Raw genomic sequence first — 14,252 nt, 5'->3', positions numbered from 1 at the left:
AAGCCATAATACAATAATACTAACCAAAAGAGACGTACAACTGCAAGGGGTGGGCTACCATTGAAAGAGAGCTAGTAATCCCTTCCCATTTTCGTGGTTACTAGTGAAGGAAGGGCACTAGAAAACACACTAGGGCCTAACTACTTAGAAGGCTTTTATAGAGTGTGGCTCCTTTCTCAAAATGACCAAGGCTGCGAGTGATACAGAGTGCATTGAAATGAAGTGTTGACTTTGAAGCAGTAATTTCCACAGGCTTTCTAGAACACACATCTGATTGAAACAATCGTTGTATCGTTGTCAGGAATTTATATGCCACTATCACTAAGGTGAGCCGACAGTGTGATCCTTGCCTCCAGACTAACCCCAAAATACCCCCCGGCCGAAACTCGGTCAGACTGGGAGAGGCCATGGGCCTGTACAGCAGTGGCAAATCAACTTTTCAGAACTCCCAAGGAAAGGGGGGTATCAGTATTTACTGGTATTCATAGATACATTTTCAGGGTGGCCAGAAACATTCCCCACCAGAACTGTCAAAACTCAAGAGGTGACCAGATTATTTTTACAAGAAATAATACCACACTTCAGAGTTCCAGCCATGATATCCTCAGATAAAGAATCACATTTCATTTCCAAAATAGTGCAACAGATTAGTAGCCATCTGGGCATAGATTAGGAACTTCACACCTCATACCACCCCCAATCAAGTGGCCAGGTGGAGAGAATGAATAAGACTGGGGCAAGAAGTTAATCTACCCTAGCCCAAGCTCTTCCACTAGCACTATTGCAAATTCAAACTAAACCTTGAGCTAAAGGAATGCTGAGTCCTTTTGGAATGCCTTATAGAAGACCATATAGAATACAAAGGGAATGTCCAGAATGTCCACCTACATGGTGGCATTAAGCAAACAGCTCAGAGTAATTGAGAAACATGTGGCTGGAACTCGGAGCAGGGAGTTAGATAGCCTGGGGATGATGTATATGTTAAGTCTCTTACAGAGACTTAAGACTTCGGAACCACAGTGGGAGAGACCACTGCAAGTACTTCTCACCACCTTCACTGCAATCAAAATCAAGGAGCAGGACGCCTGGATTCATCACTCTCGGGTGAAGAAGGCCCAGAAATCCCTTAAGGAGTGATGCCAGGAGACAATGAACTGAGATTAAAACTTACTCGGGCAAAATGAGTATATTGTGGTCAGGAGTAGCTCATATTTTAGTTTGTAGAATTGTTTTGTGTATAATCATAACTGAAGTTTCAGAACTTGAGAGTAGCTCTATTCAAAGCAATGCTGAATGGCCTTGGTCCCTGGCATTTAATCAGTATACTGGATCCATAGGAAAACCTTCTGAGATAAAAGATTTAAACATATCTACTGTAGTCATCCACGAGAATCAGGTATATGAGGAGCAAGAATGGCAGGAACAGGAACTGTGGACACTTCAAGGAATCAGAGGAGAAGAAATCAAAGTAGGGTGCCAGGTCATCAATAGGACAGCTTATGAGAGACCAGATGTAATTAGTGTCTGAACCTCCCCTGGTGTATATGAACACCAGGAAGTCTGTGATAACCTAAGTGAATCAGACTGTTGGTGTAATTTCACCTTGATACAGCCTGTAGAAGTGACCTGCCTTTGAGCTTGAATTACTATCAGACTTTCATTTGAATTCGAAGTGGACACTGCACTTTTTACCGCAGCAGGGCCTTATACACCCCATACTAGTTCAGACTCTACCCAAACTCCAAACTAGAACCTAACGTAGTAAAGAATGTGACTGAACAACAGCTATTATTCAATCCAGAATGGTCTCTCAAATGTGTGGAGTTGATAATGCAAATTAGCATCTCAAAAATCCAACCAGCCTGCTCCTCCTCCCTAAAAACTTCCTTTGAGGGCTGGACAACATGGTTACAAAAACAGGCATATCTCAGGACAAGAAAGGAAGGAGCCAGCTCTCCTGGTGCCTAAAACCAGGAACACCAAGAAATCAGTTTCCCTAGGTCATTTTCCAAGCTGGTTGGCTGAACACTCAGGCAATGGCTAGTAAAGGGTGCTGAACTGCAGGTGGTAAATTAACCCAAGCAAGGAAGGTGATTTTCTTTATTTATAGCTATCCCTTTTCCTACTGAGATCTGGATCAGTGATTGTCCCAGTCTGAGGTGGTTGGATTCTGCTTAAAAGAGGTAGAGAGAGACCCCCCCCCCCCTCAGAGCTCAGCAGCAGGCTGTAGGATTTTGTGCATCACTTTTGTGCTGAGTGTTTCAAGTAGCAGAAACCTGATCCCAGTTTCTTCTGAGGCACTGCAATGAATTTAGGCTCTTCTCTCAGACTTCCCCTTCATTATTTACTTGAGGCTTGGACCTGAAGCTAGGGGCAAGGTGGGTGAGGTTTTGTAGACCAGGAGAGACATTCCTGCTTGCCACACATCTTGGAAATCAGGTGCTTTGGAGGGGAAGGAGATTCCTTGAGGTCTCTACATTTCAGAACAAACATCTGCCTCAAGTATGACCTAAACCTCTGTCAGATACACTTGTGAAGTGTGTCTGAATTTGCAGTGTGAGCCCAGCACATCCCTCTGGCAGGGAGGGATGGTCATGGACAGAAAGCAGTTCCTGTTCCCCATAACAAACATCTAACTGGCATATTAGGGACAAGATTAGGAGTTTTAAATGGAATTGATTCAGAAATACTGGTGAATAAACTGGCCACTGCAGCAGGTAGCCTAACAAAATTGAAGCAGCCTTTATAGTAATCTCTATTGGCATTAGGAACTAGCCAGTGACAGATTTCAAAAGTACTGCCAAAGTAAGGAAGTATGAAAAGGCCGGGGACCAAGACCACAAGTTGATAGCAGAAGCACTTAGTATAGTTCAAGATAATGTGTCTTTAGCTTTCAGTTGTATACAATAACAGTTATGGATACAAGCAACAGCAGCTCTGATCATATGGGAAAGGGGTGAAGGTAATTTTCCAGCTGAAATTCAAGAAATTGTGTGGGATAATGCAATTGATATTGAAAGGAAGTTTCAATCCTGGTGGACTATGGTGAATTTCACCTATGATCCTGTTTCTAATGTGGCAACTGCCTTTGTGCTTACCATACATAATGCCGCTGTTTATGTTATCCATCCCATCGTTGCTCTAGGATTAAACCATGAAAAAACAATACTCTATCCTCCAGAACATAGAGTGTGGGCACGAAAGATGAATGGAAAGTGGCAGACAGTAAACTTGGAATCCTGCATTACTAGAGAACAGATGGGATTCATTTGTGAAAGCAATACTATTAATGCTCAGGATGTGTGTTTGGACACTGAACAGAGTATTTGCCACTTTGAAATTCATCCAGTCACTGACCAGAGAACTGTGCTCGTATATACTGGAAAAGGGTGAGTGCTTGAGAACTGCTTGTGCTGCTGTACAAATTGATAGCAATTATGTTATTCTGTCTAGTAGAAACCATTCTAATCTCTGTATTTGTAATTTTGTTAAGATTATTGGGTGTGATTTTTCGTATTTGGTACCAGTAATATCCCACCAGCTGATTTAAGGCAATTACACAATGTATCACAGACTACCACCTACCCCTAGTGGGATGAACCTTACATTGGTAAAACAATTAATTAAGCACCAAGACCTATTGGAACGCTTGAAAGGAATCCAAGGAAGCGGAAAGAAAACCTTAATTACTGTCCAACATGATACAAAGGAGATAACCAGAGTTCTACAAAGAATAAAAGAAAATATAGATCATCACTGGTGAGATGCGATCGTTGGGTGGTCACCAACTGCAAATGGAATCTTTAATAACTTGTGCCACCCCATTGTAGTTTTACTAATATTAGTTGGGATAAGATTAGGATTATCTATTATATTGTTAATTTGGAACTGGAGAATGCTACAACGAATAGCTGTACTAACCTCTTTGTCAAACATACATGGTAGAGCATTAAAAGACAACTGTTGTCGTGAGGGTTTTCATTAAGTAAAAGAATTTACTTATTTCATAGGAAAGGGGGGAATGAGACAGAGTAGAGATCCATTCTGAATTAGGTGAAGTGTCTAGGAGAGGTGAAAAGTCTGTGAGGCCAAAGCTGAAGGAAAAGTCACATGCCGGAGACAGCAAGGAGACAGAGAAAGAAAAACAGAAACGACCACAAGGTCAATTTGCCCCCCACCTAGGAATTCCTTTGATAAAGAAGAACTGGTGATAAATGTCACGCGGAATGAATATGTATGAACTTATTGTGAAACTGTATGCATATGCATTTGGAAGGGGGATAAAAGGAGACCTGAGGTCTTCGGGGGTACGGATGCCTTTTGGGGAGGCTTGCATCTGGCGCGCATCGTTATAAAGGCATACCGGGCTTTACAACTTTTATAAAGTTGTGAGGTTTCTTCTTTTCTCCTCAAAACAATGGATAAACACCGCCTGATCAGATCTTGGCACTCTGGGCAGAGAAACCAGAACCACCGGGCAGTTGGAGAAGGCTCTTGTTGGCTTTGTCTCGCTATTCCTGGGCCCAAGCCATGCTGGATGTGCTCAGAGCTGGGCCCAAACTTTCCCATCAATTCCCTGTTTTGGAGGAGAGCAGGACATGTGCCACCTCCTCAGCAGCTGCCACAGCGGGATGCCCATGAGCCCACTGCTGTCTTCCAGCACTGGGATTCCCCCTGTGCCCAGAGATGAGGATCCACCTTGAGAGAGCCCTTGTGGCAGAGAGAGCTGATGGTCTCAGTGGATGTTCTGGCCCCTGCTGAAAGGGTGCTTCCCACAGACCATCTGGTGCAGCAGGATGCCCAGGGACCATATGGTAGCTGGCTCGCCGTGGTACCAGCCAAAGTGGGTCCATTCTGGTGGGGTGTATGACCGTGTTCCTGTGGAATACAGATGGAGTTCATCAGGGGGATGCTGCTGCTCCCAGAGCCTGGCCCCAGTACCCCTGGGTGTGTGGGGGCTGCCCCAGTGGCACACTGGGTGTGACCCACTGCCCTCTGACCAGCACCTAGGACTTGTGTATAGACTTGAGGTTGGAAAAGAAGCCACTGGTGATGGAAGAGGGTAGTGGAAATACTTGCAAGTCCAGAGCATAACAAGGGAAAACCCACTCAGTGCTGGTGAAACGCCATGCTGTTATGAATTAGAATGAGGCCAGATTTTGAAAAGGAAAAAGGCTCTCATTTATTAAAACAAGCTACAGAGGATGGGGAGTTTGAGATAAGCCCAAACTCCCATGCTGCATCCCAAAGAAAATGAGTCCCAAACACGCTGTGTTCTCCCCCATTTAGTACATCCCTCAGAAGGAGAAGAACCCCAACCCAAACAAAACCCTCATTTTATAACCCCTCTCAGGTCCAGAATTGGTGGGTTTTGGATTTGCCCCTTGATTGGTCAATTTCCAGCATTCTCATTGGTCCTTATGGATATTCATTCTGGACCATTTTCTCGGGGCCTCGAATGATTGGTCAAGTCCCCTGTCCAATAACCTCCCGCCCTTTTTTGACTATCGCTCCCAACAAACCCTGGACCTCCCCTCCCCAGGACCCACAACAAACATCCATCAACTCACCCCAAAACAACAATTCCCAACCCTGCCACAATTTAACACAAATTGAACACCATTTGTAGCAATGCCTTCATCCTCCCTGGCTTCAATGCCCCAAAAAACATTCTGAACCCAAGACAAACCAGGTGAGTGGAGCAGTCCAAGCCCTTTCTCACCTGCACACCAAACCGGTTGGGGCATAGATTCTGTCCCTCCCTCTCTGCTACCCCCACCCACAGGTGTTTTAGTTGGGCTGGCTGCCCCAGCCCAAGCCCCAGTCCTGGGCAGAGTGGTGGGCAAAGACTGCCACCACAGCTGGAAGCAGGCTCCCCGCTCAGCCCAGCTCAAAAGCAATTCAGCTGATATGTCAGTGCCATGAAGGGCAGCAAAAGAGAGAATCCCTGATGCCACACCCAGCTTGGACTGTGAGAGCTCAGTGCCATGAGATGCTGGGACAGGGAGCACACCCCTGCTTGGGCTCACCTGCAAAGTGAGCAGGCTGTCTCTTGCAGGTGGGTGCCACAGCCAAAGTCAATCAGTTTGGCCTGCCCAGTGGCCAGGTCAAGCAGGTTGTTCTCTGGTTTAATGTCCCTGTGCAGAACCCCGCGGCTGGTGCAGTGCTGCATGGCCTCCAGCACCTGGCGGAACAGCTCCCGCGCCTCCTCCTCGGGCAGGAACCCCCATGCCCCAATGAAATGCTGCAGGTCCTGAGAGCACTCTGGGCGTTCCAGCACCATCACGATAGTGTTGGGGAGCTCAAGCCACTTTAGCAGCTGGACCACACCGGGGAAGCCAGTGGACACCTTGGCCAGCAGCACGATCTCCAGCGGGGCGCTGGTGCTGTTGGGCTGCAGAAAGAGCACAATGCCGTCAGTGGGGCGGATGCCGTGCTGGGGCTCGGGAAGACCTCAGCCAGCCCGGGATGCTCTGCACCCTGCTCTGGCCCCATGCCCGTTCTCCCTCGGGGCGTCCTGGCGGCTTCCACCCTGCCGGGCCTCGGCTCATCCCCGCCCGGCACAGCCCAGCTTCTGCCACTGGCCCTGCTAACTCACCAGCTCGCCCCAGTGCTGGACGCGCTTCTGTGGCGCCCTTTTGATGGCCACCTGCAAGCCAAGGGTAGCAGCGGGCTCAGCTCGCCACCCGCCCTGCCCAGACCCATCCTCCACCCTCCTCCTCCTCCTGCAGCCACGGCTGGCCCTGCTGCTCACCGGGGTGCCAGGCAACAGCCGCGTGGCTGTGAAGATGCTGCCGAAGCCCCCGCGCCCCAGCAGCGAGCCCAGCCTGTCCTGCTCCTTCAGACCCTGCTGTGCCTTCCTTGACAGAAGGACACGGCTGTCAGCACTCGGTCCGAAGCCAGCAACGGCCCCCGAGCGCCCCTCAAGCACCACAGGCCGGCCATGCCCAGGCATTCGCTCCTGGGAACAGGACAGCGGCGGAGCTCAAGCCAGGCAAGATGCAGCGGAGGCAGCAGGAGCGGCCGTGCCACCTGTGTCCTCCACGGGCCCCGGGAGGAGCCAGGGCCGGGCCTTGCGCCGGGGCCGGGGCTGGGGCCGGGGTCGGGTCTGGGGCCGGGCTCGGGCCAGGTGGAGCCAAAGGGAGGCGATGCCGCCCCAGCCCCAGGCACTGATGCCCGCCCAGCAGCACCACTGCCAGCACAGGCAGAGACAGCCGGAGGCGAGACCACGGCGGGACACCCGGGGCTGGGCACCAGTCAGCCCTGCCCAGGGCCAGGGGTGGGCCGGGGGCATGGCCTGGCCAGGTATGGGGAGAGAGAAACTGGGAGAGGAGGGGGCACCGAGAAATGGAGAGCGGGAGAGGGTGCGGGACTGCGGAAGAGGGAGAAGAAAAGCAAGAGGGAGTCGACAAAGGCACTTCTTTCGCTGCCAATGCTGCCACTGCCGCCACTGCAAGTGAAGCTCTGGGGCCATTTGTCCTGGTGCCCATTTGTCCGTTGTCTGCTCACCCCTGTGCCAAGCCCTTCACTCCCCTGGGGCAGCCTTTGAGCCTGTCCAAACATGGGAACTTGCCGTGTTCAGCCAAGATCCAGAGCCTGGACTCCTGCTGTCAGCAAAGGAAGGGGCAGCCAGGTGGGGCAGCCAGGGGATGAGTTGTACAACATGGCTTATGTGGTCCAAGACCTGTTCAACATTACCAAAAGATGGCTGTGGCCTTGGGAGATATAACTTGGCCAACACCCCTGTCTATCACTGGAACAAGGTGACCAGCAGAGATTCACATCAGACTCTGTCAGTAGTTTGGTGCCACTGAAGGACAGAAGTTTATTCAGTATTGTTTTCATTTTGAAAGTAAGAGCAATGATGGTGGAGTCTTCTGTAGCAGGGGACATGGTATACCATATGGAACATGTGGACCATGGTAAAAGATGCTAAATAAAGAAATAAAATACATTAAATTTAAAAAGACGTATAAATAAATAAATAAAAACATTCCCAGATGTTCCAAGGCAGCCTAAGCCTCATGGTGTGGGAAGAAAACTTATCACCATGAGTCAGCAGAGTGGCTCTCCAGATGGCTTTGCAGAATGGCCTGGTATTACTGCCTAGTGTTACAGGGTTAATATTGGGGTGCAAGGAAGCAGCATTTTTGAATTTCACTACACGAAATATAGAATGTTAGGGAAAGAAACAAAGAAGGAAAAGGGAGGGATCAAGGTGGTTTGAAGAGAAATAGACATCGGAAAATAGAGGAATAATACAATAAGTGGTGTCTGTCATGCTGGCAGATGCTGGTCAGTGTGCTTGTAAGGTCCTGTCTTGCACCTGGTCCCTGCACTGTTCCACAGTACCCTGTTTCCTCATTAGACTCTCAGTGTATTTTCTGACTGCTCTGCAGAGCCAGTGGGATCTGGTGGAGTCAGATGAGAAACCTTTTTGCACACTGGTCTGTGTGTATGAACATGTCTGTATGAGGTAGCTGAAAAGTTGAGTGTCCAAAGGCCAGACAAGTGGTGATCCATATGGTGTTGATAAAGGTACCCTTTAACGTGATATACCATGATAACTTATCCTTTGGCGCTCATTAATCTGGAGATTTATAGATTGTCTTATGGATAGGCCTTAGTTACCCTTCATCACCCCTTTATTCCCTCTAAAAATACAAGTGACATCAGGTTAGTTATAATTCTACACATGAATTTCTTAATAAAGAAGAACCATAAGGCTGCAGGACAAAGTCACCTCCCAGTTGTGCTCTTCAGTTATGTTTCAATCTTCCAGAACAATAGTTGTATTGAAAAACACATGGATTCTAACTTGGCCGCTTCCTAGAGTGCTATGGTCATGAATGCCAATGCCTAAAATGATTCCTAATTATTTTAACCTTTGTATTAGATATTATACAATAAGAAGGACACCCTTCTATTCAGAAAGGACAGTTTTATTATAATGAAAAGCACCAATGGATAGTATAAGGACTTATCCTATATTTTCAGAAAAAAAGGGATGAGAATTTATGTTTTAGTGTTCTGTAGCCATCCATGTCCATGTGGACAACGTTCCAATATGCCAAGGCATATGTCCAAAAGGTACAGGGGGACCTGCTCCTTACAGCCTGCAGGGACAGAGGCGCAGGGCAGGGACTCTGTAGCACAGCCTGGGCTGCACAGGGCACAGGCATGTGCAGCAGCTGCAAGACAGCCCTGACAGAGCCAACTTGGGCAGCACTTTGGCCATGGCTGCTGGGCCCGGGCCTGAGGCAGGAGCAGGAGACAAGTGACCCTTGCAGGGCTGGGGCCTCATTGCCTCCTTGTCCCTGCTCAGCAGCCTGGCAGGGGCCACCCCATGCTCCTGCCCTTGGCATTGCACAGCCCCACATGCCAGTGCCCATCCCGGGAAGAGCCCTGAGCAAGGAGGGAGGGACAGGATCTGCCTGGCCAGGGGCTGGGGCTCAGGCCTTGGCCCTTGGCATTCCTGAAACACATCCAGCTTTGCTCAGCACCACAGACACCTTTGCCTTGTTTGTCCCCAGCTGTCATCACTGCCTCCAGTGTTCTGCTCTAACTGGAACCTGGAGACACTTTCTCAGTCGTGTTCCTCAGTGGGACCCATTAAAACTTGAATGAAATTTGAAGTTCCATTTTAAGTTTGAGCTGTTGAAAAGTTTTTTGAAGACACTCTCAGGGACTGAGTCTGATGTAAACAACACCAAATCCCCAGAGGCTCATTAAATCCTTGTGCTGTGTCTGTGCTGTTGAGCTTTAAAGGAACAGCTCTTCCCAGGGCCAGCTCCTCTCCCAGCCCAGCAGGGCTGAGGGCTCTGCCTGCAGGCACTGAGGGGACAGGAGCCAGGCAGAGACAGGCTGAAGGCAATCAGGATTGGGAAGACATTGAGCTGAGACTTCACTTGGGGAAAGATCTTCACAGCCCTGTGCATGGTGAGTGTGTGGGTGCAGGGCAATGTCCCCTGTGCTCCTGGAGGCATATCCTGAAGCTGACCTAGGACAGGACTGATGTGACTGTAAGGATGGCTCTGCTGCTGTCTCTGCTTTGGGGTGGATGTGCTGCAGAGCAGGGCACCCCTGGGCACTGTCAGAGGGACAGGGCAGGACGGCTCCTGCTGCCAGGGACGGCTGCAGGGGGTGAAGCTGGGGCTGCAGCCAGGGCTGCTCAGAGCTCCAGCTCATGTCCAGCTCATTTCTGAGGGGACTTGTCATGAGCTGATTCAGGGTAGGAGTTTCCTGCTTGTGTCTCTGCTTTCCTGAATCTGTGCTCCCATTTTTCCCTGGCTCAGCTTGGCGGCAATAGAAAATTAACTGTGCAGGGTAGAGCAGGGGCTGAGGCACTTAAACTGTCACCCTGAGGATTCCTGGGCACCTCAGCAAGTGCCTGCACCTGCCCAGCCTCCAGATCCATGCAGCATCAGCTTTCCATGGTGCCCAGACTGGGGGAGCTGTTCTTTAATCCCTGCAGGGCCCAGCAGCTGCAGGGAAGGGCTGGCCCAGGGGCTGGGCTGGGCTCTGGCAGCTCTGGCAGGGAAGGAGCCTGGGGCCACAGGAGCAGCTGGGGCTGGGACAGCTCCAGCAGCAGAGCCGTGGGCAGGCAGGGAGGGAGGCAGTGCTGAGGGAAGCCCTGCTGCAGGGCAGATGTGGCACCTGCCAGGCCTGCCCTGCAGGGCACACACTGCCCTGAGCAGCACAGCTCTTGTGTCCCCTCGCAGCCAGCACAGCCCTCAGCCCGGGGGCTCAGGGCCCTCAGTCCCTCCTGGGCCAGCAGAGCAGCCCCAGAGATGAAGGGCATCTCTGCGGCCATGTGCCCATTCCCTGCTGACCAGGGCCTGAGGGCCACTGTCCTGCCCTGCTGCTGCCTGGCAGGGGCTGGGCAGGGCTGGCCAGGGAAAGGCTTTTCCTCAGGCCCCGCTCTCTCTCTCCTTGCCTTTCGCAGGTGCTGCTGGCATTGCTGAGGGGCTCTCTGCAATGGCAGTTCCAGCTGCAGGGCCAGGCCCAGCCCTTGGGCTCCTGCTGTGCAGGCTGAGCACAGCAATGGGGTGTTCCAGCTCCCTGTGCCCGGGCAGCTCTGGGCAGGGCAGCCTGGGAGGCTGGCAATGAGCCCACTCTCCTGACTCTGGGAAAGGGTGGGACACCCCATTGCTGTGCTCAGCCTGCACAGGAGGAGCCCAAGGGCTGGGCCTGGCCCTGCAGCTGCAACTGCCATGGCAGAGAGCCCCTCAGCAATGCCAGCAGCACCTGGGAAAGGCAAGGAGAGAGAAGGGCCTGAGGTAAAGCCTTTCCCTGCCCAGCCCTGCCCAGCCCCTGCCAGGCAGCAGCAGGGCAGGACAGTGGCCCTCAGGCAACTTTGTGAGCCAGGGATCCCTCTGCTCTCAGCTGTGTCTCCTGGCTGTCCAGGGTAATACGGGAGTGGATCTCACAAAGGTGTAAGTGCAGGGCAGCTGGAACAGGAAAGAGGGACAGAGCAGCTCCCCTCAGTCTGCACTAGGCCTCAGACAATCCTCCTGCCTTCCTGAACTCTCTGTTCTCCCCAGGTGCAGCAGAATCTCTCATTCTGCTTTCTGTTACCCCCATCCCTTCACCCAGGCAGCTCCTCTGCCATAGGGGAACATTCTTTATCCAAGTCCCAACACCAGGACTGGCCCCTGCCCTCACTGTTCCCCTGCACTGACTGGGGGTTAAGGGTGACTCCCAGGTGTCCTGCAGGCCAAGGTCCAGCTCCTCACACAACATTGGCCGGCAGCAATCAGGGCCCTAGCAACAAAGCTGAAGGAAGGTCTCCTAGATATAGACAGGGGGAGGTGTTTAGTGGCAAGAAAGGGTCTATGAGAAAGGGCTTTGAATCTTCTGGAGAAACCTCCATTATCACTGTAATTCTTTCTTCAAAAGGTTCCAATGTCTGGAGACAGCAAATGTCCAACAGCAGCTCCATCAGTCACTTCCTCCTGCTGGCTTTGGCAGACACACGGCACCTGCAGCTCCTGCACTTCTGCCTCTTGCTGGGCATCTCCCTGGCTGCCCTCCTGGGCAACGGCCTCATCATCAGCGCCGTAGCCTGCAGCCACCACCTGCACACGCCCATGTTCTTCTTCCTGCTCAACCTGGCCCTCAGTGACCTGGGCTCCATCTGCACCACTGTCCCCAAAGCCATGCACAATTCCCTCTGGGACACTAGGGACATCTCCTATGCAGGATGTGCTGCACAGGTTTTCTTCTTTCTCTTCTTCATTGGAGCAGAATTTTCCCTCCTGACCATCATGTGCTACGACCGCTACGTGTCCATCTGCAAACCCCTGCACTATGGGACCCTCCTGGGCAGCAGAGCTTGTGCCCACATGGCAGCAGCTGCCTGGGCCAGTGGCTTTCTCACTGCTCTGCTGTATATAGCCAATACATTTTCCCTGCCCCTGTGCAAGGGCAATGCTCTGGGCCAGTTCTTCTGTGATATCCCCCAGATCCTCAAGCTCTCCTGCTCACACTCCACCTTCCGAAATATTTGGATTTCGTTGCTTGGTGTCTGTTTAAGTTTTGGTTGTTTTGTGTTCATTGTTTTCTCCTATGTGCAGATTTTCAGGGCTGTGCTGAGGATCCCCTCTGAGCAGGGACAACACAAAGCCTTTTCCACCTGCCTCCCTCACCTGGCTGTGGTCTCCCTGTTCATCAGCACTGGCTTTTTTGCCTACCTGAACCCCCCCTCCATCTCCTCCCCATTGCTGGACCTGGCTGTGTCAGTTCTGTACTCAGTGGTGCCTCCAGCCCTGAACCCCCTGATCTACAGCCTGAGGAATCAGGAGCTCAAGGCTGCAGTGTGGACACTGCTGAGTGCACCATTTGGGAAACATTAAACTGGTTGCAAATTTCTACATATCTCTTGAAATTCAAGTAATCTTTGATACTTCTTGTTGGATTGGTTATGTTTTTTATTCTGTTGTCATTTTTTAATATTCTGCCTAAATCAAGGCCATTTTTTTTGTATAATTTCTTATTTTGTTTCTCCAAACTTCACTGTGGCCTCAGACTGTGTCAATGAGGAGCTGGCCCCTTGGTGGCTTTAAAGGAATCAAAGGGTCTCCCCGCAGAGTTTTCACCAGAGATCTCCCTTTTGTCCCTTCTCTAGAGCTCCAGCAGTAATGTCTGTGTGCAGAGTTGGGGCAGATCAGTGCTGGCACAGCAGCTGTGCCCAGCAGCAGCAGCAGCACTTGGTGTTGCCAGTGCTGCTGCCGTGGCCCTGCCCCGCTGCCCTGGTGGCCCTGGTGTTGCTGCAGGGCCTGAGTGCTCTCGGGGCTGGGCACAGCCCTGGAGGTGGCAGTGCTGGGGCTGCAGCAGGGACAGGCCATGGGCACTGCTGGGGCAGCGCTGATGCCTCAGTCCAGGGCCTGGGGGCTCCAGGCTCCTTGCCCAGGCTATCTGAAGAACACAGCCAGGCCAATGCTCAACACAGAAAAGCCCCGTTGAGCAGCCCCATGCTATTGGTGTGGGGACATGCTCGAGAGGCACAAATCAGCCCCTGGGGCCAGCAAGGGCTGGGGGGACACCAAGGAAACCACTCAGCTTTGTCCTGGCCTCTGCAGTCAGCCAGTAAGTTTGTTCCCATCAGCTGGGAGTTTGCTGTCCCACTGCAGACGCTGTTGCTCAGAGCCAGGCCTGCCTAGCAGCCACCCCCAAACTGCCCTGAGCATTTCCTTGGCTTCATCTTGGCTTTCTTTACTCTGTCTGGCACAAATTTCTTATGTTGCCCAGCCCTGGTCCTCGCCCTGCAAACATCCCATCTCTGTTTGCCCTTTCCTCTCTGGCCCCACTCCCCATTGCAGTTCCTGACTTGGCACCATGGGAACGTCCCTTGGGGAGCAGGATCATCCTACAAGGGCTGCAGGAATTGTCTGCAGGCTCCTGCAGTGCCTGGTGCTGCTCCCTTGCCAGAGGCACCCCAGGCCAGGGGGGCACATCTGGGCTGCTGTGTCTGGCTCTGGGGCTCCCTGGTCTGGGCAGTGAGGAGGAGCTGCAGAGGCTCTGCAGGACTGACAGGATGGGCTTTGAGGCTGGCAGGAGAAGCTGAGGGACCTGGGCTGCTGGAGCTTCTGAAGAGGAGGCCCAGGGCTCATCCTGCAACTGCTGCAACGGTGGTTTCAGAGAATCCCAGAGTCAGCAAGGTGGGAAAAGACCTTGGAGATCATCAAGTCCAACTTATCCCTTGACACTGCCTTGTCTCCCCTGAACCTCCTCTTCTCCATGACGACCCCAGC

General features: G+C 51.7%; 1 protein-coding gene across 1 annotated transcript; it reads left to right on the top strand.

Moving 5' to 3' along the window:
• Positions 1-12,089: 12,089 nt before the first annotated feature.
• LOC134420582 (olfactory receptor 14A16-like) lies at positions 12,090-12,803 on the top strand (the record flags this gene model as incomplete). Its single annotated transcript, XM_063160738.1, has 1 exon — positions 12,090-12,803. A coding segment is annotated over one exon (714 nt), but the record flags the coding sequence as incomplete, so codon positions are not given.
• Positions 12,804-14,252: the final 1,449 nt, after the last annotated feature.

Source organism: Melospiza melodia, chromosome 7 (assembly GCF_035770615.1).
Source record: "Melospiza melodia melodia isolate bMelMel2 chromosome 7, bMelMel2.pri, whole genome shotgun sequence".
Classification (NCBI taxonomy): Eukaryota; Metazoa; Chordata; class Aves; order Passeriformes; family Passerellidae; genus Melospiza; species Melospiza melodia.
Note: the sequence above shows the minus strand (reverse complement) of the source record. Positions and strands in the feature narration are given on the sequence as shown.